We start from the raw sequence: 26,766 nt of genomic DNA on the forward strand, positions 1-26,766 counted from the left end.
TTTGGTCATGGTGTTTTTATCTTGGCAGGAGAAAAGTACGAACAACATTTCACCCATCACCTGGGCTAGACACCCGAGCTTAATCAACCCTCAGGGGCAGAGGGTGCAGCTCAGCTGATGGGATACACACGCACAAAGCCCTGGGCTCACCTCCACCACTGCACAGGCCAGGCATGTTGGCGCACGTCAGTACTCCCAGCACCTTAGAAGTAGAAACAGGAGGATCAGAAGGTCAAGGTCACCTGGGATACATGAGACCCCATTTCTCCACACACAGAAATAATTTAACAAAGAATGACTCAGTAAACTCTATCAATATAAAACAATTTATTAAATTATACTTTATAATAAAAAAGGTGGAAGCACCAACAATTTTCACATATTTTAACTTCCACTAAGAGAGGTAGAAGCTTTTTCCCTCCAGGAGATGGGACCCTTTTGTGAAAATGTCACCATATATGTAAGTTTATCTTCCAAATATCAGAACGTAAAAGGAAAAACCAAGTAACGCCCCCAAAGAGGCAAACTGAGATGAAAATCCGGTGAACCTTGTAAGCTGGCATCCATTCAGGAAAAAAAAAAATGCCTCAAAAATAATTTGTTTTATATCAAATCCTCCTCTAATGTTGAAATGTTGCATCCCAAAAATTAACAAAGGGGACAAGGAGACGATGATTAGGGATGAGGGTACTAAGAACTAGCTGGAAGCACACCACTCATGGATGTAATTCAAAGACTAGGCTTACAGTGAAACACATTTGATATTTAAAAACAAAGTAAGGAAAACCAGGAAACCCAAAATTTAAAGAGTAGTCATACCCAAATCCCCTTAGCACACAGTGGCTCTAACTGATGGAAACAAGCCAATCCATCCAATCTTTCACATACAACTTCTATGATTCTGGAATTAGACCTGATATTCTATTTTTTTTTCTTTTTTTTTGAGATCTGAACCTGGTTATAATTGAAACGTTTGGGTTAAATAAAGTTCAGACCCCAAAGTCCAGTCCACCTTCAAAGGTGGAAAAATCTTAAACACTTTTCATGATCATATACACATATACTTAAAGTATTTACAAATTTAGACTTTTCACTTTGGAGTTCATCAGTACTCTTACAGTAAAATTTTAAGTGGTGACAGAATTTCATGTTTAACAAGATTACACTAATGAAAAAGAAAAGAAAAATTCTGGAACTTTGAAAAGAATAGTCACTTCATTTTGTAGCTTTTAGCCAAAAGTTATCCTCACAGTTTAAGTGTGGCATTCCCAGCAAACATAAGCTGGAATATCAGGTCACATACTTGAGACGCTGAGGGCAGGAGTGTAGAGTTCATTCTCTTTGAAAATCACCCAGAACGTGGCAGAGACTCTCGTGCTCCCTTGATGGAAGGTCCACAATGTAAGATAAATTAAGGAAGACAGATTTAGTGGAAATATACTCAGCACTCGATTAGGAGTCCAAGATCATTGCTTGCTATACAGTAAGTTGTTCTATAACCTGGGATACATGAGACCCTATGGGGAGGAACAAAAAGGGGGGAGAGAAGAATCTATTTGAAAAGTAACAGAAAGCCAGGTGTGGTGGCCCATGCCTGAATCCCACCAGTCAGGAGGTGGTAGCCAAAGGATCAGAAATTCAAAGTCACCTTCAATTATAGTCAATTCATGGCCAACTTGGAACACGTGAGACTTTACCTCATAAAATAACCTGCTTATTATGGAATTGGGAGCTGAGTGTGGTGAATACCCTCTAATCCAGTAGTTCTCAACCTTCCTAATGCTTTGACCCTTTAATACAGTTGCTTAAGTTGTGGTGATCCCCCATCATAAAATTATTTCATTGGTATATAATTTTGTAATTTTTATAATTCTGTAATTTTGCTGTTATGCACTGTAATGTAAACATCGGATAGGCATGATATCTGCTATGCAACCCCATAAAGGGTAGTCACACTACCCGCCCAAAGGAGATTGAGAACCACTGCTTTAATCCTAACACTGGAGAGGCAAAGGCAGGATCTTTGTCATGGCCAGCCAGGGTTTCAGAAAGACTGCCTCAAAAAAAAATAAATGAATATGCCGGCCGGTGGTGGCGCTCCCCTTTAATCCCAGCATTCGGGAGGCAGAGGCAGGTTGATGTCTGTGAGTTCCAGACCAGCCTGGTCTACAGGGGGAGTTTCAGGACAGACTCCAAAGCAATACAGAGAAACCCTGTCTCGAAAAACCAAAAATAAATGAATGAATGAATGAATAAACAAACAATACAACGGGAAGCCAGGCATTGTAGAACATGCCTATAACCCACCAAGTGGGAGGCTGACACAGAAACTTCATGAAGAGTCTAGGCCAGTTTTGCCTTTTTTTTTTTTTTTTTGGTTGTTGTTGAGACAAGGTCAATTAAAAGCCTGTCCTGGATGTCCTGGAATTCACTATGTAGGCTGGCCTTAAACTCACAAGTCTCTGTCTCCCAAGTGCTGGGACTAAAAGTGGGCACCACTCCACTAATACCGCACAGAGACTCACCATTCTAGTTATAGCATAGATCAACAAGATAAAATATTTGGGGCTATAGAACCAGAAGGGACAGCCCATTTCCACTGGCTCCAGAAGGGAGATCAGGCTCTTACCTCTCCCTGGCTCACTCCACAGACCATCCCCGTCCATCGTTATATTACTGGTGGCTCAACAGGACTTCCTAAGCCGGGCGTTGGTGGCGTACACTTTAATCCCAGCACTCGGGAGGCAGGGGCAGGCGGATCTCTGTGAGTTCGAGGCCAGCCTGGTCTCCAGAGCGAGTGCCAGGATAGGCTCCAAGGCTACACAGAGAAACCCTGTTTCAAAAAAAACAAAAAAACAAAAACAAAAACAGGACTTCCTATGAAATGTTCCCTTTCCTTAGTCAAAATGGTCTTTGAAAATATGCCCATGAAAAACAGACAGCGAGTTTCCACCCACTCAAGTGCATGCACCGACAGCAGCACAGCCTGTTTGGCCAGCAGGACAAATAAGGATATTAGCTGCTCTGTGTTCAGATGGTGGAAGAGCTTCTCCAAAGGAGGGAAGCGCTGCAGGGAGGACACGCTGCCCAGCAGGATCAGTTTGTGTTTGGCTCTGGTTATCGCCACATTGAGCCGTCGCCAATCTTTCAGCAGCTCACCAAGCTGGAAAAAAAAGAAAATTTCTAATTATCCCGGTCGTGTTACATAATTGAATTTGTTATAACTAAGGACATGGTCTACCTCGAATGGTCTTAGCATTTTTTTATTGTTCTTTCGATTTTCTAGATGGGGTCTCTTGTTGCCCACTGTTACCCAGACTCAAACTTGCTATATAGTCAAGGTTACCCTTGAACTCCTAACCATCTACCTCCACCCCCAAGTACTAGGATTACAGGCCTGTTATTTGTTCTTTTGTATTTTGAAGCCGTCCTGCTATATAAGTCCAGCCTAACCTTCACATCAAGACCTTCCTGATTCAGCCTCTATTATAGGAAATACTTTGACACACTAAGTGGAAAAACACAGCCTCGAATGGCATGAATGTAATCTGGAAAGTCACAAGAAACAAAGAGATTGTAAGAACAGAGTCATGAGGGACAGTAGGGAAGCTGACTTTCTGCTGGGTGTCTTTAAAGAAAAACACATGGATGTGTTACACAGTTAAGAAAAAGGTATTGTGGCTACAGCGATGGCTCAGTGGTTAAGAGCACTGGCTTCCAGAGGATGTGGTTCAAGTCTCAGCACCCACACAGTCGCTCACAATCATCCACAACTCCAGTTCCAGAAGATCCAATGCCCTCTTCTGGCTTCCTCAGACACCACGAATACACAAGGTGCACAGATATACTTATAGGCAAAATTTTCATATATGCTGGGCACGCCTTTAATTCCGATACTCCGGAGGCAGAGGTAGGTAAATCTCTGTGAGTTTCCGACAGCCTGGTCTGCAAAGGGGCATTCCAGGACAGCCAGGACTATAACAAGGAGAAACCCTGTCTCAAAAAAACAAAACCTACTCATACACATAAAATAATAAAATAAAAAGAAAAGGGATTAAAGAATAGAAAATAAGATACGCAAAACAAAACACCTGGAAATATCTCTGAACTTGAAAGGATCTTGCCCATGCCCCTTGTTTTGATCTCATTTTTATTTACTGCACATATGATGTGTGTCAGTGCATGTAAGCTATGGCACATGAGTGAGGTCGGAGGACAATTTTGGGGAGTCAGTTCTCTCCTCCTCCAATATGGCGGCTTCTGGGCATCAAACACAGGTCATCAGACTAGGAGCCAAATGTACACGCCTTTAATCCCGGCACTCAGAAAGCAGAGGCAGGCATATCTCTTTGAGTTCAAGGCCAGTATGGTCTATAGAGTTACACAGAGATACCCTGTCTCAAAACAAAACAAAACAAGTCAAATGTTTTTGTCCACTGAGCCACCTGCCTCCCAATCTTAAAAAGAGTAAGAAGGGAGCCTAGAGAGATGGCTTAGTGGATTAGGGCACTTGATACTCTTGCAGACGACCTGGGTTCAATTCCCAGCATGCGTCATGGCTCAAAACCATCCATAACTTCAGTTCCAGCGGATATGACACCATCTTCTAGTCTCCAATGGCACCAGGCACACACAATGGTACACTAATATACATGTAAAATAAATGTCTAAAAAATGTTTTTAGGCTGGGCAGTAGCGGTGCACACCTTTAATATCCCAGCACTCGAGAGGCAGAGGCAAGTGAATCTCTGAGTTCAAGGCCAGCCTGGTCTACAGAGTAAAATCCAGGACTGGCTCCATAGCTACTGAGAAACTCTGTCTCAAAAAACCAAAAAAAAAAAAAAAAAAAAAAAAGAAAAGAAAGTTCTAGAGTATAGCTATAATGGTGACCTGCTTGTCTGGCCTCGTGAGTTTTAGCGCCCATGCGGTGAGGCAGGAGGAAGGAGAGAGGGAGGAAGAAAGCGCAGATGAATTAGTAGTAAACAGTGAACTTACAGTTCCATCCTTATTACTCCTAACAAAGGACACCAGGACGAGACTCTTGTCCCTTCCTTGGTATTTGTCGACTGTGTTGACTTCCACCATCCCGACAGAAGAACATGCCAGCAAGTCATTGATGATCCTTAGCTGCTGCCTGTATGGTGCAATGATGCCAATATTGGAGGGGCTGCAGCCAGCCTAAGAGGAAAATGAAAATGATTTACCCAACATGCTGATTTCTAAGTTCTTTAAACTTTACTGAATTTATTGCCTTTTTTGTCCAAATTTTTAAAACATTTTAAATTTTCACTAGGCGGTGGTGGCACAAGCCTTTAAGTACCAGCTCTCGGGACACAGAGGCAGGCAGATCTCTGTGAGTTCGAGACCTATGTATATGTGGTTTGTATGTGTTTGGGAGCCTGTGTGTGAGGGGGCTACCTGTGGATTCAGAAGCCAGAGGTTGGCAGCTATCTTCCTGGCTCTCCACCTTACACAGGGTTTCTCACTTGATCCCAAGTTCACCAATTTGGCAAGTCTAGCTAACCAGATTTCTCCGTCTCCACCTCCCGGGCACTCGTATTACAGGAGGCCATCAAGCACACCTGAGTTTAGATGGGTGCTGGGGATCTGAACTCAGGTCCTCAAGCTGGCAAAGAAGAGTGCTTTTATCTACTACATTCTCTCCCCAGACCTTCAGTTTCCTGCTATCCCATTCACAGTCAAGTTTCTAATGACCTACACTCAGCACATTACACAAGGATACTAAATGGAAATCTCAATGGCCACCATAAGAATTAATTTCACTGGGTCTGGGGGTGCACGCCTTTAATCCCAGCACTCTGGAGGAAGAGGTATGTGGATCTCTCTCTGTGAGTTTGAGGCCAGCCGGACTCTAGTCAATTCCAGGACAGCCAGAGCTATGTCGTGAGAAACCCTGTCACAAAATACAACAAAACATTCCGAAGTTTTCTAAATGATTAGTGTTCGCTCTCTTCATCTTCTATTTATTTATTTTGAGGTTTGGGCTTCAGATCTGGAGTTGGAGTTAGAGGTGGCTGTGAAGTGTTCATCATGGATGTTAGGAACTGAATTCCAGTTCTTTCTAAGAGCATCGGCCCTTTACCACTGAGCCACCTCTCCAGACCCTCATCTTACAGTCTAACAACGTTTAATAAGATAGTTGGTATTAAATGACTCTATACGGAGACTGACTGACCTAGAGAACGCTACATTACCTTAATAAAAACCGAGGTTAGAAAGACGACCAGTCTGGCTTCTGTGATGTTGCTCACACCACCATTTTCAGTTTGTTCTGGAGCTGGGACCTAAGCAGAGAAATGTGAGATAGTGATGCAATCTGTCAGGTTTACACTGCAAGGACCTTGGGGGCTACAAAGACTTGTGGTGATACTCTGTTTACATAAGAGCTGATGAATAAAGCTTCCCTGAAGATCAGAGAGCAAAGCTACTCAACATTAGTTAGCCATAGAGGCCAGGCAGTGGTGGCGCACACCTTTAATCCCAGCACTCAGGATACAGAGGCAGATGGATCTCTGTGAGTTCAATGCCACCCTGGGCTACACAGAATTGACCCAGTCTAAAAGAGAAACAGAGCTCACACAAAGGTGATCCCGGCTCTTGGAGTGACATGCCTTTAATCCTAGCACTAAGGAGGTGGAGACAGGAGGCAGATGGATGGATCTAAGTCTGAAGCCAGCCAGGGCCGCAAAATATAAAAATAAGAATAATAAAAAGATAGGAATCACAGACAAGACTGTGATGTGAAAGTATGAGCATGTGTGCTAACTTGCTTTTAAGTAATCAGCTCAAAAAAGTACTGGTAACTAAGAAATTTAAATACTAGGGCAAATGTAAGAAAATACTGAAAACTTTCTTCATTCTTATTTTACCTTATCTGTATTAAGAAAACAAACAGGATTGTCTGGCTCAAACACTGCAGCCAGCCAGGGGTTATCAGAATAACTGGCAGAAAACTCCAGGCTCCGCTTGACGTCCTTGAAGTTGGGCAGGGTTATCACTGCATTGGCCACTCGGTCTGAACCACACTCCAGCTTCCCTTCGTATGTGAGCTTATTGCTTAAGGACATAATCTTACTGGAAGAAAGGCAAAACGCAACCTCAGTTTGGATGGCAATGTAAATGAACATGCAGAGCGCTGGGGGCTGTCTCAGCCGCACACACCTGTTCATTCTGTACTGCACTGTCAACTGCACAACGGCGTTCTTGTTCTGCTCCAGTCGCTTAAACAAGCTCTCGCTCATGCCCAGAGCTCTGCCAACAAAACACATTCAGGCTCATAAACATATCAGACTGTCCTGTTAAAAGAATCCAGATAATTATTTGTTGTTGTTGTTGCCGTTGTTTTGAGACAGGGTTTCTCTGTAGATTTGGAGGCTGTCCTGGAACTCTCTTTCAAGACCAGGCTGGCCTCGAACTCACAGAGATCTGCCTGCCTCTGCCTCCCGAATGCTGGGATTAAAGGCGTGAGCCACCATGCCCGGCCTCCAGATAATTCTTTAACTTTACTTATTAGTGTACTTCTGCATATGTGCTTTGCGCCCCCAATGAGGTATTCCTGTGGAGGTCTGAGGGCAGTTTCCTTTGGTGGCTCCCTCTTTCCAACTTTACTGAGTGAGGCTCCAGCGAACAAGCTTGGCTCCTCAGGCTTGGGAAAGTGCTTTTCCTGTTCAGTTACCTCACTGGTTCCCAAAACCCCAGCTTGAAACTAAAACTTGCTTTTATTTTAAGACGGGGTCAAGTATCCCAGGTGGGACCCCAAACTCAAAGGCAGCAGAGAATCTCCTTGAATTTCTAATCTTCCTGCTTCTATCTCCTTAGTGTTAGAATTACAGTGTTCGCCAAGCTTGGTTTATGTGCAGTGCTGGGGGTGGACCCCAAAGCTTTGTGCATGGCAGGCAAACAGTTTGAGAGAGCTATATCCCCAGCTCCTACAGTGAAAACTTCAATACTGGGTGGTGACAAAGGTCGGCAATCCCAACTCTCTAGAAGCTTCCTTCAAGCTTGGACAATATGGCAAAATCCAATCTATTAAAACAAAACTGAAGCCTGTGTGTGGGTGCACATCTTTAGTTCCAGCTCTTGGGAGGCAGATACAGGCAGATCTCTGAATTTGAGGCCAGCCTGAATTCTACACCAGCCAGGGATACATAGTGAGAACCTGTCTCAAAAACAAAACAAAATACTAAAATGAAATGTCTGCTGTTGCCATTGTTGTCAACTAAACACCCCGGGAATAGGGAACCTCGATGGAAGAATTGTCTCTATCAAATTAGCATGTAGGGATGTCTGTGGGGCATTTTCATGATTGCTAACTGACATGGGAGCAGGAGGGTTGAGCCCAGTATACCATCACTGGATGGGGGTTCTGGGCCATATAAGAAAGGCCTGGGACCAAGCCAATAAGCAGTGTTCCCCAGTAGTCTCTGCTTCAGTTCCTGACTTGACTTCCCTCAAGGATGGATAGTAATCTGTATGCCAAATAGAACACTTCCACCCCCAAGATGGTTTTGATCAGTGTTTGACACAGCAACAGAAGCAAGCAAGAGCATCTACCTACCTTGCCTCCCGGTTTAGAACCAGGGGAGGAAGCTGCTGATGGTCCCCCACCAATACAAATCTCTGAGAGAAAAAAAGGGGGCCCAGGCAAACGGGCTGACTAATTTGAGAGGCTTCATCCACAATACAAAAATCAAAGGTTTTCCGTGAAAATATTGGATGGTTTATTCCCATACAGGTTGTTGCAACTATCAGCTAAACATAAGTAGGAAAAAAACAGGTCCGTTAGTAGTCAAAGAAGGTACTTGGGTTTTCCCATTTTTTTAAAACTAGAAGATTAAAAAACCATGTCCCTCCAACAGCAAGAATTCTTCAATATTATTTAATCCCAAAACATTTATAGTTTGTTTGGTTGCTTGTTTGACTTTCGAGATAGGCTCTTGCTGCGTAGTTCAGGATCCCCCTGAACTTACTATGTAGCATAGAATGGCCTTAAACTGCTGGCCTTGAGGGAACCTCTAGCCTGAACCTTCAGAGTAGCTGAGATAATAAGCTCACACCATCACACCTGGTATTACTAACTCCCTTATTCTGCAAGAGGCCCTGTGAAGAAGACAAAAAGTCAGCTCACACAGAGGGAGACCAGGAAACCGTGTATGCAAAAAGAGGACCAGTACCTAACATGTGTAAAGTCCCCAAACTCAACGGCAAGCCAGGCATGGAGGCATAGGCCTACAACCCCAGTACTTAAGGGAGGCATTCAAGGGCAGGCTTGACTGCATAATGACTTCAAGGTGAGCCTGGTCTATAAGAGATCGTATCAAGGAGGGAGGGAAGGAGAGAGGGAGGGAGGGAAGGAAGGTAGGAAGGCAAACAAAAACTTTTGTGAAGACAGGTGGATCCCTGGGGCTCAATGGCCGGCCAGCCAGCCTAGACTACTTGACAACCCCCCGGGGACAAAGAGAAATCTTGTCTCAACAAAGAAAGGACAGCATCTGAAAAATAGCAGAGGTTGTCCTGTAATGCCTACATGCATGAGCATACACACACATTAGAATCAGACTTACATGACTGTTATAGAGTTCTTCTAGAAGGGCTAAGGACTTAATGGACCTTGATCGGCAAATCTCTTGCTCTGTAAACTTCTGGATATCTGCATGGACCTTATGAGACTGACCCAAGCGCAAAAATCTTATTTTAAACTTGGCTAACTTCAAGAGAATATTGTCAACAGCAGAATGTGTGTAGCTGGTCAACAGGACACTGAAGCCGCAGGCAGAGAGGATCCTTACCTAGAGATGGGAGACAGAGAAAAACATGGCTCTGAACCCAGGTAACTGGTAGCAGGCTTACAGTTTTCAGATAGACACAAAGTTCAGTAAGAGCTGAATCTGAGAGGCATTAGGTAACTTTTCTAAAGGATTATAAAACCAAAATTACCTATAAAAATTATACAGTATTCATTCTTTTGGTTTTTTTTTTTTTTTTTTTTTTTTTTTTTCGAGACAGGGTTTCTCTGTATTGCTTTGGAGCCTGTCCTGGAACTTGATCTGCAGACCAAGCTGGCCTCAAACTCATAGAGATCCGCCTGCCTTTGCCTCAGGAGTGCTGGAATTAAAGGAGTGTGCCACCAAAGCCCAGCTAATTGTTTATAACATCTTAAACTTATTTATTTCTGTGTAGCTATGCATGCTGTGTCACACAAATGAAGGTCAGAGGGCATCCTTCAGGAGTCTGGTTCTCTTCCTCTGCCAGATGGATCCTGGAACTGAATCCACGTCACCAGGCCCAGTAACAAGCACTTTTGTTTCTTGAGCCATCTTGCCAGCCCGAGGTATTTTTATTATGCTATTAATCATGTCAATCTCACAGTGATCCTCTACCTAGCCAAAGACCCGAGAGTGCTGTGGGCATAAGCCTATACCACCATGCCAAGTTAATTTATCATTTGTTTTGATGCGACAGGGTCTTACATGTATGTACCCTTGGCTTGTCTGGAACTCGCTATGTGGACCAAGCTGGACTTGAACTTACACATATCCATCTGACTGTCTCTGCCTCCAAGTGATGGGATTAAAGGGGTGAGCCATCACGCTTGGTAAAATCCAGCAGCTGTAAGATCAAGCATCACCTACTCAGGCAGGAAGAACCCAATACAAGCGGTTAGTTTCAGAGCTTACAAGAGCACATATCGTCGTCGTCTTTCCAGTCCCTGGCATCCCCACGACGAGCGTGTAGTCTTTTGACAGAAGAACTTTCTTCATTGCTTGCCTCTGAGGCTTATTCAAACCTGTATTTCAATTTCACAGAACAAAGGCAAGAATACTTACTTTCAGTGAACTCTCCCCCACCCCGAGGCAGCATTCTCTGGGTATAGCACTGGCATGCTCCACCACCACCGAGCAAACTTTGGTTTTCATACAGGCTCTTGTTATGGAGATGGTGGAACAGGCTGGCCCTGAAATGTCCACTTTCTTTGGCCTCTTGAGTGCTGGGATTGGTTGCACACTTTACCATGTCTGGCTCATAAAGTCACCTTTTATCATAAAGAGCAAGCTGGGGGTGGTGATAGTGCACATCTTAAGTCCCAGCACTCGGGAGGTAGAAGCAGGTGGATCTCTGTGAGTTCCAGGCCAGCCTGGTCTCCAGAGTGAGTTCCAGGACAGCCAGAGCTGTTACACAGAGAAACCCTGTCTAACAAAAAAAAAAAAAAAAAAACGGGGGGGGGGGGCAGGGGGAGGAAGAAAGAAAAAGCAAGAAGAGTATTTTGTTTTGTATTTATGAGTCAGGGTTTGTGTAGCTTTCGCTGTCCTAGAACAAGTTCTGGAGACCAGGCTGACCTCAAACTCAGATTCTTTTGCCTCCGCCTGAGATTAAAGGCATGTATCACAGATGGGCTCAGTGATTTTCTTTTTAAGACAAGGTCTATTATGTAGTCATGGTTGGACAGGAACTCATGAATTCAGCTGTTTCTACCTGCTAAATAGTCAAATTAATGCATTTTCAAATGCATGCAAATGTATTTATGTGTGTACATCCTGAGGCCCAAGGTTTATTAATACTGGGAGCTTTCCTTAGTCATGTTCTACCTTATTCATTGAAGCAGGTTAAACCTCAAACTCACCATTATGGGCCAGGATGGCTACCCAGCTTGCTCCAGGGATGCCCGGTCTGGCTGGCTGTCATGCCCAGCCAGCATTTATATGGGTGTTGGGGGCAAGTACTTTATCACACTGAGTCTCTCTCTACCTTTGTAATACTTACTTTGTAGCCGGGCGTGAAGTCGAGGCCAGCCTGGTCTCCAGAGCGAGTGCCAGGATAGGCTCCAAAGCTACACAGAGAAACCCTGTCTCAGAAAACCAAAAAAGAAAAGGAAAACCAAAACCAAAACTTACTGTGTATATGATGTGTATATAGGAATGTGTGCTAGCGCATGTGTGGGGGTCAGGGGACAATTTTCAGGAGCTGATGCTTTCCTTCCACCATTTTTGTTTTGTTTGGTTTTTCGAGACAGGGTTTCTGTGTAGTCCTGGCTGTCCTGGAACTGGCTTCGTAGACCAGGCTGGCCTCGAATTCACAGAGATCTGCCTGCCTCTGCCTCCCAAGTGCTCGGACTAAAGGCATGAGCCACCACCGCCTGGCTTCCTTCCACTGTTTTTGAGGCTGGGTTTCCCTTACTTTTGCCATGCAGCACACTCAAGGTTAGCTGGCTGGTCTAAGAGCTGCAGGCTGAGTCACCTGTTACCACCTTCTCATCTTACCACAGGAGTGCTGGATTACAGATGAAAGCTACTGCCTATTTTACAAATGGGTCTCATGGGTCAAACTCAGCAAGTGCATTTGCCCACTAAGCCATTTATAACTGCGTTTGTAATCAATTGCTAAGCAACTGGACACTAGGCATAATTTAACTTATAAAGAGAACCAAGAAAATCAAATCAAAATGCTGGCTCTGGCATACCCTTTAGAATGTTGGCCACGGTATCCTTCGCATCATGAGGGAGAACGGAACTGAGGTAGGGTACAAACTGAGGTTCCTTGAAATCAATGATTAATTCTCGAAGTCTTTTGCTGCAAAGAGAAACAGAAGCACTTTTACTAGTATCTGTAGAAAAGTGGGGAGAGATTCAGGCTCCTTCATCATTACCAACCTGATATTGGTGTTTTCCATCAATTTAGAGAGATTTCCTAATGGGGTATCTATCTCACAATTTTTTTCCTCACGGTCTAATCTGAACAATGTTGTATCTGGGAGTGTTGACAAGTTCCTAAAACAATAAAACAAATACACACAGATGTGGTCATTTCATACAGGCTGTGTAAGGAGCATACTGCTACTGGCTAAAAGTGTAAAAGAGCTGAGTGCAGGCTGTATGCCTGTAATCCTGGCTCTTGGAAGGTGGAAGCCTCAAGAGTTCAAGGAGCCTCAGAGTTCAAGGTCATGTCAGCTACACAAGTTCCAGGTCAACCTGTACCACACATGGAATCCCAAGCTCACACCCATATATACACACAAAGTAAATGTCAACGTTTATAGATAGACCAGGTATGCTGAGGCAGCTCTAATCACTTCCTTATATTGTACATTTCAGAACTGCCCCAAAGTCTCTAAAATCTCCATGTCATATTGCACCCCACCATCATGCCTTTCTGCAACATGTTCAGTCTTATGGAGGCTCCTCGTGCTGCCCGCTAACTAGCTCTCTCTGAATGGAGCATGCGATCATGGAGATTATTATTATTGTGTGTGTGTGAAGTGTGGGGCATATGTCACAGTCTGTGTGTGGAGGTGGGAAGATTACTTTTGTGGAGTGGTTCTCTCCCTTCTGTCTTTCTGTGGGTTCCTAAAATGAGGTCAGATTCCAGCGGCAAGCACATCCTCAACCATCTTGCCAGCCCCCACTGTCTTACTTGCTGATTTCAATGTACTAACAAGTGGTAAGGAGAGGTGGGAATGTAGCTTGGTGACCGTTTTTACCTATTGCCGGTGAGGCCCTGGCTTCAAACCTAAAACATGACAGAAAAAGAGCTGGAGAATGAGAACTGTTAAGAGAGGTTGGGTGTTGCCGGGTGTGGTGGTACACAGCTTCTACGCATAAAATAAAATTAAAAACAAAAAATGGCAAAAGAACACAATATGCTGGGGCAAAATTATAGTTACCAAAGACCTTATATTGAATCACTTTGTTTGAAATTTTTAAGAGGAAAACTCCCTGAGACAGGAAGCAGATGAGGAGCTTTGGAGGCTGAGATAGAAGGATTGACAGTATTCTTCAGTAGTATGGGCTGCATAGCAGATTCCAGGCTAATCTAGACTACACAGCAAGAGCTTATCTCAAAAGAAAAGAAAAATATGTGTAGCTGACAGTGGCTAGGGAGTGAAGGGAAAAGGGGATGAGTGCTATAGGGCACAGGTCTCTTTGGGGTTATGTAAAAGTCTAAAACTAGTGATGGCTGTTATTTCATTCGGTTAATTGACTTTCATGGGCCTGGTGCACGCCGGCAAGCACTCTGCCGCAGGGTTTCATCCCCAGCCCTTTGTGCACAGCTCTGACTATTATGATTAATCACACTACCACGCAGCATAAATGGATGAAAACGTGACCTGAATTCCACACTGGTAAAGCTGTTGCCCAAAGAAGCGCTTTATTACCTGTCTAGCAAGCAGGTTACTGCTACCTCGTTAATCTCCTTTAGGTAGCCCTTAGACAAAGCGAACAGTTTTCTGTCTTCTCCACTTAAAATAATCCTGTCACCTGCCATCAGATTGGTGGCTGGCATGGCACCATTTTTCCGATGAAAGTTATGTAAGTACTGTCCATCACAAACTCTCCTCACAGGCTCCGTCTGGACCAGGTTCCCAATGCAGTTGCCAACCTCCTCCCTACAAAAGAATGAGGAAAAGTGCCCACTGACATTGTGTGTGTGTGTGTGTGTGTGTGTATATGTTGTGGTTGTAGTTTTTTCCTACAATTTGTTTGTTTATATAGCTCATGAAAACTTAGAAAAAAAATTTGCTGTTTGTTTTTTTTTTTTTTTTTTTTTTCTGAGACAGGGTTTCTCTGTGTAGCTTTGGAGCCTATCCTGGCACTCACTCTGGAGACCAGACTGGCCTCGAACTCACAGAGATTCGCCTGCCTCTGCCTCCCAAGCGCTGGGATTAAAGGCGTGGGCCACCAAACGCCTAGCTTAAAATTTGCTAATTGTTGTGATGAGTGTGTGCACATCTGAGCAGACCTGCTTCTGTGAAGGTCAGGGGACAACTCCCAGGAGGTAGTTCTTCCCTTCCACAGTATGAATCCCAGGGATTAAACTTAGATCATCAAGCCTAGTTGTGCGTGCATTTACTCCCTGAGCAACCTTGCTGGCCTGTGGCCCCTGGAAATCCATGCTACCACATCTGTCCTTTTAAAAAAATTTTTTTTTTTTTTTTGGTGCCAGGTGGTGGTGGTGTACTCCTTTAATCCCAGCACAGGGAGGCAGAGGCAGGAGGATCTCTGTGAGATTGAGGCCAGCTTGGTCTCCAGCCTCCCCTGCACTGGGATTACTTTTGACATGGGTACAGGGGATTAAAACTCGGGTCTGTAATGCAAGCACTTTACTGAGTCCTCATGAAACCGTGACTTTAACATACTACACAACCTCTACTGTCATGACTTCCAAATGCTACACTATATCAGCCACCACTGCTATGTATTCAGTGGGTACCTACATTTTGGGAGCAGGCATTAACCAGATATTCTGATGACTCTTCCTATTGTCTTTAGATTGTGACTCCAAGGTTAACATGAGACACCACAGACTGAAATACTTCAAGTGGGTTGGCTTCAGATGCCGTGTTTCTTCATGGATTTTGGACAGCATGCCCTCTGGGACGGAAGTGTCATCCACCTGTTCTTCAACTGCTCTAAATAAAAAGTTCCAATTAGAGTCAAACATACATTTCCCCAGCAGGCTGTGAAATAAGGGTTTCCTAAACTGAGCGCGCACGCACGCACACACGCACGCACACACACACGGCAGCATGTTTACCTGCTATAAAGAGCACAATTGCCCATCTGTGAACAGTATTTACAAGTTTTCTCTTCCTCGATTATTTGTGGCAAGGGAGAAAGCCGTGTCTCCTCTCCAGAAGCAGTTCTGCTCACACGGTGCAGCAGAGAGAATGCCAGCTGGTCCCTGAGCTTCAGCAGTTCTAGAGACAGGCAAAATTGGCTTTTCAGAATGAAGCAGAGTTTCTACCAGTAAAAGCTTCAGACTTAAAAACAAGGTATAAGTAAAGAATGTGGCATCTGCCTCTCTATCGGAGTTAACCAGTTGCCCACTTCAAGGCTTGCAACACAAGGGCTTGAAACAACCTCCTCTCATACCTACTAAGCACTGTGAGTGGAGGGCTCTCTAGCAGGCCCAGGCACTGCAGACAGGTTTTGTCTTTTCCGTTCCCTCTCCTCTGCTAAACCATTACATTACATTCCTAAAGCTAGGCCCCAAGGTCCATTCTCTTATTTGGCCACTGACTCATTCATTCCTGAGGCTAAACACCACGATCCAGCAATCAAAATTCATTACTGGCTAACCTGTCCAATCAGGACTTACCAACTCACCCAAGCGCAGATTTCCCCCCCTTTTTCTTCTCTCCTTAAGAACTACTCCTGCAAAATTACCTGCTGCCTGCCTTTGCTCAATCCGAGGGACACCATCCCTCCTCCACGCCCATCCAGGGTATAAATCTCTTTTATGCTCAGAATCTAGTGTCTGAGAGTGCCACCTCCCCCTCCCAGTGAAACCTGCCTGCTCCAAATGCTAGAATACTGGGAATACTGGAATTAAAGGCATGCTCAGCTTAAAATTCTTAAAAAAAAAAAAAAAAAAAAAGAAAGAAAGAAAGAAAGGAAAGAAAAACGAACTAACAGAAAAGAAACAGACCAGTGAGATGGCTAAGCAGGTTGGGGAGCTTTCAGGCTGGCAAACCTGAAGACATGAGTTCAATCCCTGGAACCCACATAAAGGTGGAAGGAGAGAACGACTTCTACAAAGTTGTTCTTCAACCTCTATCCCTGAACTCCTCCCATGGATAATAAATAAAAATAAATAGTAATTATATAAAATATATAACTACAAATCTCAACCTGACGTATGCTCTAGCAAGTAACAGAAAAGGGATAGTACAGGGCCAGAGAAGCCAAGCAGTTCGACCTCTTTTGTCCAGACGGTTGGCGGGCACAGGGTACATCTGCCCGGTCTTGAGGTAGAGAAGCCAGCCAGCCTCGGGGTCGTCTCGTCTCTCCTGGCTTAGCAGTGTGTACAGGACCACCTGTGTAAGACAGACTGTCAAAAAGACAAACTGTGACTTGCTCTCTCCCTACATCATCTAGAAGAGGCACATATGGAAAAGTCGGCGGCACAACTCCCACTGTGTGAATGGTACAAGCCAACTTGGTGAAGGTGACAGACCAAATTCAATGTCAATCACTTAATCTGTACCAAACAGACAGTACATGCTGTGCAGTTTTACACTCCCCCTGACAGTAAAGAAATGAAGTGAACTGGGAGGTGGGGGCACGGCTCAGCAGCAGAGCGCCTGCTTCAAAAACAGGGAAACAGAGAGGGAGGGAGAAAAAGCTTTTCTCAGGTCAACAGCTAAATTAAAAAACTAATAATAAAAAAATGTTTCACATTTCCTTTACAGGTTATTTCCTGACTTAAACAAACGAACCCTTTAAAATACCGTTTACATTGTAGTCACCATGGCAATCCAACAAAACTAACAGGGTGACTTTCCTAAAGCAGGAACTCGTTACCTGCCTGAGGGTGAAAATTACCTGTGTCCTGGAGAGGAAAGCACTAAATCTGTGCTTCAGCCTGTAGTGGTGGTGCACACCTTCAATCCCAGCATTCAGGAAGCAGAGGCAGAGGCAAAGGCAGAGGAGGCAGAGGCAGAGGCAGAGGCAGAGGAGGCAGAGGCAGAGGAGGCAGAGGCAGAGGCAGAGGCAGAGGCAGAGGCAGAGGCAGAGGCAGAGGCAGAGGCAGATGGATCTCTGAGTACCAGGATAGCTCCAGAATAGCCAGAACTAGAGACTTGTTTAAAAGAGCCAACGGGTGAAAAATAATTTGGCAAGGACTGGAGAAGGTGACTGAGCAGTTAAGAGTATAGACTGCAGCAGGGCAGTGGTGACGCACACCTTTGCTCCCAGCACTTGGGAGGTAGATCTCTGAGTTTAAGACCAGCCTGGTCTACAGAGAGAGATCCAGGATAGCTAAGGCTGTTGTACAGGGCTGTTACTCTGTCTCTACAAACAGAAGAAAGAAACAAATAAAGAAAGAAACAAATAACGAAAGAAAGAAAGAAAGAAAGAAAGAAAGAAAGAAAGGAAGAAAGGGAGAAAGAGTGCCGACTACTCTTCCAGAGGACCCAGGTCCAGGTTCAAATCAAGCACCTACATGACCACTCACATTTTAGCTCCAGTTCCAAGGGATTTGGTGCCCTTTTCTGGTGTTCATGGGAACCAGGCACACACATGGTACATAGGCATATGCAAAACACCCATACACATAAAATAAAATCATATAAGGTTGCACACACCTGACTCTCAAGAGTTGATCCCCTCCTTCTTCCCTGGGGTCTGGGTATTGAACTCTGGCTGTCAGGCTTGAACACATGTGCTTTCCCCACTGTGCCATTTTGCCAGCCCCAAACAGCTCTTACTTCATCTCAGATAAAAACCAAAACAATCAAGGCTGGAGAGATGCCTCAGTAGTTAAAGAGGCACAGTCTGCTCTTACAGAAGACACGGGTTCAATTCCCAATACTCAACATGGTAGCTAACAACCGTGCTACTCCAGTTCCAAGAAATCTGGCTCCCATCACACAGATAGACATGCAGGTAAAACACCAAAGTTAAAAAATTAAAACATAACCAAGCCAGGCATGGCAATGCATGCTTTTAACCACAACATTTGGGAGGCAGAAGCAAAAGGATCTCCATGAGTTCCAGGCCAGCCTGGTGTACATGGTGAGTTACAGGACAGCTAAAACTAAATAGAGAGACTCTGTCTCAAAAAATCAGAAACCATATGGAAGCTGAAAAGAGTTGATGGACTAGGGTTGAAAGAAATGGCACCTAGGTAATGTCCTAGGTAAACATTACACAGATATTGTTCCATGGTCAGTGAGGCATATGAAACACTAAGTCTGCTTTGAGTAAGCCAATGTACTTGGTAGAATTTCCAAATATACTTAGTTCCCCCACATATAGGAATAAGAATTTGGTTTTAGAAACAGCATTCACTTCTTCCCTTTTCTTGTTATCTGCCTGGGCAGCTAGTTTAGCATCGTAAGGGCCTGAATGGCTCCTAAGTCCAGCTGTTTTCATTTTTTTAAATGTATGTTTTTATGTGTATGGATGCACTGCCTGCATGTATGTCTGTGCACCATACAGGTGGCTGAAGAGGCTAGACAAGACTGCTGGACCCCTGGAACTCCAGATACAGGAAGCTGTGAGCCATGTGGGTACTGGGAATCAAACTTAGGTGCTCTGCAAGAGCAGCCAGCCCTCTTAACTGCAGAGCAGTCTCCCCAGCCCCAAGGTCAGCTCTTATACTAATCTGCTTAGGAAAATTTTCTACTGGGTATGTAAATACTGATAAAACAAGCCAAGTGTGCTGAATTCCAATTACCAATTAAAAAGTGCAACATGAAACAAAAACACTACCTGAATTGAATGAAGGTAAGACAACAAGAGTGCATGCTTAAAGACCCTAGACCCTACACTTGTTTAAGATTCATACCTGACTTCGGTGTTCAATAGAATTTGATTCTTTGCCAGTTTTAAGCTCCAGAGGCATTATCTTATATTTTGTTTTATAATCTCGATGTATTTTGACACCGACTGTGACATCTATTTTGCCCTTCAATCCAAACCTAGGGGACCAGATGCTTTCTTCAATATCCAGTGACTTTATTACTTCAATGTTACAAGATGAATTTCTGTTACTACCATCACTTGGCCTAAAAAGAAAACACAGAATGCTTAACTAGAACATACCTCACTCTACTCCTGCAGCACTGACGACCACACAAGATCTCTTCTTGCTGATGGAAGTTTTGTCACTGTTATATTCTGAACTGTTGTACTATTGGCATCACGAGAAAGAAAAGTTGCCACATTCTTTGGCAAGTGACTGACTGATCTGAATCAGGCAACACACCGATGCTCAAGCTGCTGCCACCAGCCCTGTGGCTGTAACAACTGTCAAAGAATTACTGTGGTGTAAGGAGGTGTTTTCTAAAAATCATTTTAAGGTTTTATATGGTGGTGCCTGCTGTTAATCCCAGCACTCCAGACATAGAGGCAGCAGATCTGCTGGTTCAAGGTTAGCCTGGTCTACACGGTAAGTTCCAGGCCAGCCAAGACCATGTCACAGAAGAAAAAATTCATTAGGCCGGACAGTGGTGGTACAAGCCTTTAGTCCCAGCACTCGGGAGGCAGAGGCAGGCAGATCTCTGTGAGTTCGAGATCAGTCTGGTCTACAACAGCTAGTTCCAGGACAGCCTCCAAAGTCACAGAGAAGCTCTGCCTGGACACCCCCCTCCACAAAAAAAAAAAAAAAAAAAATTGTTCATAAAAGGTGAGGCAAGGGGCTGGAGAGATGGCTCAGAGGTTAAGAGCATTGACTGACTGCTTTTCCAGAGGTCCCAAATTCAATTCCCAGCAACTACATGGTGGCTCACAACCATCTATAATGAGATCTGGTGCCCTCTTCTGGTGTGTAGGAATACATGGAGGCAGAATATTATATACATGATAGATCTTTTTAAAAAAAGTGAGGCAAATTAAAGCTATTCTCACAGTGAAAGTGCTTATGAAATGATAGTGACTAGCATTAAAATGAGAATAAAATTCTTTATTCATTAGATCTTTCTCATCATGGAAAGATATTGTAGATAAAAATTTGTAAATAACAGTAACAAGATGAAAAATTATAGAAGCTTAACCTTTAAACCAGGCTTACTGGTACACACCTTTCATTCCGGCACTCAGGAGGCAAAGGCAAATGGATCTCTATGAGTTTGAGGCCAGCATGGTCTACACAGGACAGCCAGGACTATTCCAGAGACAAACCCTGTCTCAAAAAAACCAAAACAAACAAAACTTCGAATAAACAGGCATGAAGGAATCCTTTCTAAAAATCTGAACACCACATAAACAAAATCCACTTCTTACAGAGAAAGCTGCATTTGAGGAAATTCCGTGGGAGGGCCCTTCCGCATGAAGTCCTCAGCCCACTTAGAAAAGGAGGGGAGATACTCCTCAACTTCACATTTCATTTCATCTGGGCTCAGATTTAATCGATACCTGAAAAATAAAAGGGGGGGGTTGGGTAAGAAAACATAAATAAAAGAAATATAAATGAGGCTGGGAATTGGTGGCGCACACCTTTAATCCCAGCACTCAGGAGGATCTCTGTGAGTAAGAGGCCAGCCTGGTCTACAAAATGAGTTCTAGGACAGCCTCCACAGCCATAGAGAAACCCTGTCTCACCCCCCCCCACACACAAACACAAAAGATGTAGAGTATCAGCTACTACTCCAGCACCATGTCTGCCCGGCATGGCGCCATGCAACCGTCATTATAATGGACTGAACCTCTGAAACTGTAAGCCACCCCGATTATAAGAAGTTCTGAGCAACCACATGGTGGCTCACAACCATCTGTAATGAGATCTGGTGCCCTCTTCTGGTGTGCAGATATACATGGAAGCAGAATGTTGTATACATAATAAAAAAGTAAATAAATAAATAAGTAAAATCTAAAAGAAAAGAAAAAAAAAAGAAGTCTGAGGTCATGGTGTCTCTTCACAGCAACAGAAACCCTAACTAAGACAAAGCTAGAGACCAGCCCAAGCTAACAGCAAGATCCTATCTCAAACAGTGGGGTGGGTGTAGGGGATAGGGAGATGGCTCAGTCAGTAAAGTATTTGCCCCAAAACCTGAGGGTCTGAGTTTGGATCTCTGGAGCACAACTGATCAGTCAGCCTAGCCAAATCCTATAGCTCCAGACATTGTCTCAAAAAATAAAGTGGAAGCTAGACGTGGCATGTATAACTTTAGTCCCAACAATCAGGAGGCAGCATCCTTAGAGGCCGGAAATGGGTATTGGATCCCTTGGAGCTGTAGTTAGACAGATACGGGTGCTGGGAACCAAACTCTAACACCTGCAAGAGCAGGAAGTGTTTGTAACTACTAAGCTCTCCAGCCCTCTATTTCCTCACTTAGCATTACTATCACTATTATTGAGACAGGGTCTCACTGTACAGCCTTGGCTGATTTAGAAGTCAATATTTAGTCCAGGCTGACCTCAGAATTTTAGAGATCTGCCTGCCTCTGCCCTCCCACCCCCAAACAGGACAATCTTTGTGTCAGGAGCCACAAAAATCTGCAAAGATATCACCTTTTCCAGACTTATCAAGTCATCATACTGGCAAGGCTGGATGTGAATGCTCCCTCTACCTGCTTCCAAACCCATACAGTACTCATTATGTCCATTTCTGGGGACAGCTGAGGAATCTATGTATCAGACTCCGTCCTTGACCATGTATGTGTGCGGTGTTTCAGTGATGTTACCCAAGATTCCCTGTGGCCCAGAGACACCACTACAGGGTACTGTGAAGAGGATGACTGAACTTTGGCTTTGCTAACTCATTATCAAAGGATCTCCTCCAGAAACCTGAATTCTAGGCAAAGAGTTAGTTACAGGATGAGACTGCCTCTGCAGTTCTTCGCAGTTACTTACATTTCCTTCAAATGCCTTACTTCTTGGAGAGTTTGGAAAGCAAGCTCCGGCAGCTTTTCTGGGGCAAAGCTCTCACTTATGGCTTTTTGAAAGACTTCATGGAGAATCGTACCAACCAGCATTTGGCGAGTGGCTGGATCAGAGACCTATTTAAAACAAGTCATTAGCACATCTCATGCCACAACACTTTAACACAATGATTATACAAGATGAAGCCAACATGAACTGAGACAAATGTTGGTTTCATAGTGATTTTCCGGTTTTTTTTATTTTTATTTTTTTCAGAATGGAAATAATGATTTCAAAAGACTTACTCGAAAGTTGAGATAATTATAAATAGAAGAAAATTGAAGGCATTTAATTCTCTCCACCAGAATGAAATGTTTGTGGGGTGTGGTAGCCACAGTATTACCTCTACCTCTAAGCCAAGATAGACCACAGTGAGCCACAGCCTAGATTGCCGAAATAGCAAGACTCTGCCTCAGGGGAGAGAACAGTGGTTAGGGGTAGCAAAGAGTTGCCAGTGAGCTACCTTTGGGGCTCACAATCTCAGGGGATTCAATGCCCTCTTCTAACCTCCAGGGGCTCCATGTACAAAACTGGTGTACAGACAAACATGAAGAGAAAACACCCACACTCATAGGAAAATGAATAAAACCACAAAAACCTTTGCTAATATAATCATCATTCACTATGAAAAACCCCAAGATATTTTCAAAGACTTAATATTTTTAGAGTCCTCTATTACTTAATAATCTACCCCCGCCCCCAAAAAGGTGGCCAGGTGGTGGTGGCACATGCCTTTAATCCTAGCACTTGGGAGGCAGAGGTAGGTGGATCTCAGTGAGTTCAAGGCCAGCCTGGTCTACAGAGCAAGTTCCAAGACAGCCAGACTGTTACACACAGAAACCCTGTCTCTAAAATAATTAATTTTTTTTTTTTTAAAAAGACATGGATCATAAACTCATGCAAGAAAAGACATTAATTCAGGTTTAGCAAGAAGGTTCAGCTAGTAAAAATGCTGACCCACAAACCTACTGACACAAGTTCAATTCCTGGAACTCACATCATAAACATCTTTTAATCCCAGCACTCAGGAGGCAGAGGCTGTGAGTTCAAGGCCAGCCTGGTCTTCAGAGTGAGTTCTAGGACAGCCAGGGCTACACAGAGAAACCGTCACAAAAACAAACAAAAAATAACCAGATGCAAGGTAGTGCAGGCAGTACCTGGCTTTAATCCCAATGTTTGAGAGGCAGAGCATGTGGACCTCTGTGAGGATTGGGCCAGCCTGATTTACATAGAGTTCCAGACTACCTATGAACTCACAGCACTGTGGCTGCTTGCACAAGATCAAGCCAGTTAACATTCAAGCATGGAGGTGTGTTAGCTCCAAAGACCCCAAAATGGCAGTGCCACTGACAATGTCTAAATTGGTCTGGACTCAGCTCAGGCTGGACTCTGACCAGGTAAATAGAGGGTTGCTAGCAGATAAACAAAAGCCTGAAGTCAGCATTCCTCAAAAACTTGTAGCTACTATCAACACATACCAATAACACATACCAAAGTCACCAGGTAGCTCCCAGGCTCTTCTGTCTCATAAACTGCCCCTGACACACACTCTAACTTTTAGGTTGTTCCTGTGCATACACGCTTCCTCCTGCCCCGATACCTGTCTCTTTAGAACTAGCAAGACTTTCCCAGCCTTTTGCTACTCTTCTTGCTCACCCGACCCTCAGAACCATCCTCCAAGATAGCTAAGGCAGCTTTGAATATGCCCCAAATAACCCCTTCTTTCAACCCATGGAGTCCAGTTCAGTGGTTTCTCTGCGCCCTTGCTTTAGAGGTGGCTGGAGCTCACCAGCCCCTCCCCCTAGCTGGGAAGACATTGACAGGTGATGGCTTCTGGGGGAGGGAAAGTCAGTTTTCCTTAGTGGTGTGGTCCTCAGTAGACTGACTAAGTCCACTGATGGTTTTGCACCCATGGTTATAAGGACAGGAGAGCACAAACTGAACTTGGTGGGCCATTACAAGAAAAAGAAAAAGAAAAAAAAAAAAAAACAACACAAGGTGAGGGGATTGAAATAGATCAGGGAGAAGTAAAGATGATCAAAATAGATTGCATGAAATCCTCAAAGAATTAATAAACACGTACCTTTAAAGGCAGAGCCTTATAGAGCAGCAGACGAGCAGCTTCATGGGTCTGCCTATTTCTCTGAATTACTCACAGAAAAGTAACTTTTCCTTTTCTTCTTTTTTTTTTTTTTGCTTTTGGGTATTTTGTTTGTTTTTTTAGACAGGTTTTCTCTCTGTGTGTGTGTAGCCCTGGCTGTCCTGAAACTATGTAGACCAGGCTGTCTTCAAACTCAGAGATCCCCCCTGCCTTCAGAGTGCTGGGATCAGAGGCGTGCACCACCATTACCTGGCTCTTTTCTTCTTTCTACCTCTTTCTTATCATGCTTTTTGTAACACTTTGGGCTTCACTATTTTCCTAAAGTTCTTTACCCCATCTTGTGGTTGCTTGGATCCCATGTAGTTGACTTCCATGGTGGCCTAACTCAAGCATTGTGCCCCCGCTTCCCCACAGCTACTCAGATTACAGCTTGCCTCCCTTAGATTTTCTATCAAATCTAAGAAAACTGGAAGAAGAAGAAGAGGAAGAGGAGGAAGAAGAAGGAGGAGGAGAAGGAGAAGAAGAAGAAGAAGAAGAAGAAGAAGAAGAAGAAGAAGAAGAAGAAGAAGAAGAAGAAGGGAGCTGGACACAGTCATGAACTCTCAGAGATAAGCACTGCTATTAAATACTAAGTAAAATTCAGTGCAAAGGACCAGATACCTGGTGTAAAGCACAACATTGCAATCACCAGTTATGTGACTCTGGGCAAATCACACAACTGCCCCCAGGTGAGGACCGAACGACTAATGAGTGTGAAGGACTCCTTAGGAGCTGAAGCATAGCCCAGGGGCAGAGCAAGGCCTTGGCTCCCACCCTCAGCACAGCAGAGGAAAGCACTCAGGACTGAAGTCACTTACCCTGAAAGTCTCGCTCAGGACAGCTCTTCTCATACACCGAATACTACTGGCGACACTTGTGCCAGAGATCAGAATGTCTGGGTACAGAATAAAATATCCAAAGTCGTCATCTATTATCCACATGTCAGATGCGCAGTTTCCCTCTAAATGAATGATGTCCCCGGGCTCTACTGGTACCGAACACCTGAAAAAAGGCAAGGTCGAAGCAGAAATTTATAATCCAGGTTCCCACAGTTAAACACTCCCAGAAGCACCGAGTATTTTATCTCAAGAATAAATATTTCTAAACCTCTGGGTCTTAAATTTCATTTAAGTAATGGGGAGGGACTAAAGAGACAGCTCTATGTTTAAGTAAGAGTAATACCTGCCCTTGCAGAGGACCCTAGTTCAGTTCCCAGTGTCCACATTACGGCTCCCAACTGTCTATAACTCCAAGTCCAGGGGATCTAAAACCCTCTTCTGGCCTCCAAAGGCACAGGCACACAAATGGTGTATGAACATACATACATGCAGACAGTCACACAATAAAGTTTTTTTTTAATTTCAAAATAAAAAATTTAAAAAATCAAATCAAATTGTCAGTTTGGAGCACAAAGGAACTAAGATGCTGGATCGAAGGCCACACTTTCAATAAGCCAACAACAACAACAAAATAACAACAACAAAAAATACCCTCATTTCTTAAAATTTTTATTATCATTTTATTTAGGCTTATATGCATGTGCCCACATGGGCAGTGGTGACCAGAGGAAAGTCTCCTATCCCTGCAGTTACAGGCAGTTGTGAGCTGCACTGGGAACCAAACCCAGGGCCTCTGCAAGATCATCAAATGCCCTTAGCCATTGATCTATCTCTCACACCTTTTCCACTCCCTTAAGAATTATTCTTTGCCCTTTTTAACATATTTATTTTGTGTGTACGTGTTGGAGGGGGAGAATCTGTCAGTCCTCTTCTTCCACTATGTGGGTCCCAGGCATCAAACTCTGGCTGTCAGTTTTGGTGGCAGGCACTGTTACTCTTGAACTACCCTCCACCTCCTTTTAAACAATTAATCCACACAAGACATTTGACAGGCTGTCATGTGATACCCTAGTGTTGGCTGGACTGGAGCTCCCAGGGATCCCAGCATGTGGAGATGAGTAGGGAGAGGCAAGATGTAATCGGCTCAACTACATTCTAGACTATGTGAGACCCTGTTTCAGAAAGCAGACCACCCAACCACTGCTAAAAGTCAAGTGCCAGTCACCAGCCATTCCTCAGGATACACAGCTCTTTGTGGTCTTGCTCCAGAGATGCAGTGATGACCAGGTGTTTTTCTTCATCTCCTCTTTCATTCTGTACAGTCTCGACAGCTAGCACCAGGTATCGGTTATCCTCTCCTTGGCTCAGAACTGTCTTAGGAAAGAAAGCTTCCACCTTCTTCTGAAGT

At 44.1% G+C, this 26,766-nt stretch overlaps 1 protein-coding gene across 2 annotated transcripts; it reads right to left on the reverse strand.

The window, feature by feature from the left end:
* Dna2 (DNA replication helicase/nuclease 2) lies at nt 1-26,766 on the reverse strand (the record flags this gene model as incomplete). 2 transcript variants are annotated; one of them, XM_035451224.1, is given in 21 exon segments in its annotated part: nt 1-202; nt 1,304-1,401; nt 3,017-3,163; nt 4,996-5,178; nt 6,216-6,305; nt 6,891-7,095; nt 7,183-7,272; nt 8,579-8,772; nt 9,585-9,809; nt 10,698-10,807; nt 12,479-12,588; nt 12,669-12,785; nt 14,171-14,401; nt 15,230-15,424; nt 15,550-15,712; nt 16,714-16,831; nt 19,306-19,525; nt 20,742-20,873; nt 22,311-22,456; nt 25,338-25,521; nt 26,584-26,766. In XM_035451224.1, coding segments are annotated over 20 exon segments (3,112 nt in total), but the record flags the coding sequence as incomplete, so codon positions are not given.

This window comes from Cricetulus griseus (assembly GCF_003668045.3).
Source record: "Cricetulus griseus strain 17A/GY chromosome 1 unlocalized genomic scaffold, alternate assembly CriGri-PICRH-1.0 chr1_0, whole genome shotgun sequence".
NCBI lineage: Eukaryota > Metazoa > Chordata > Mammalia > Rodentia > Cricetidae > Cricetulus > Cricetulus griseus.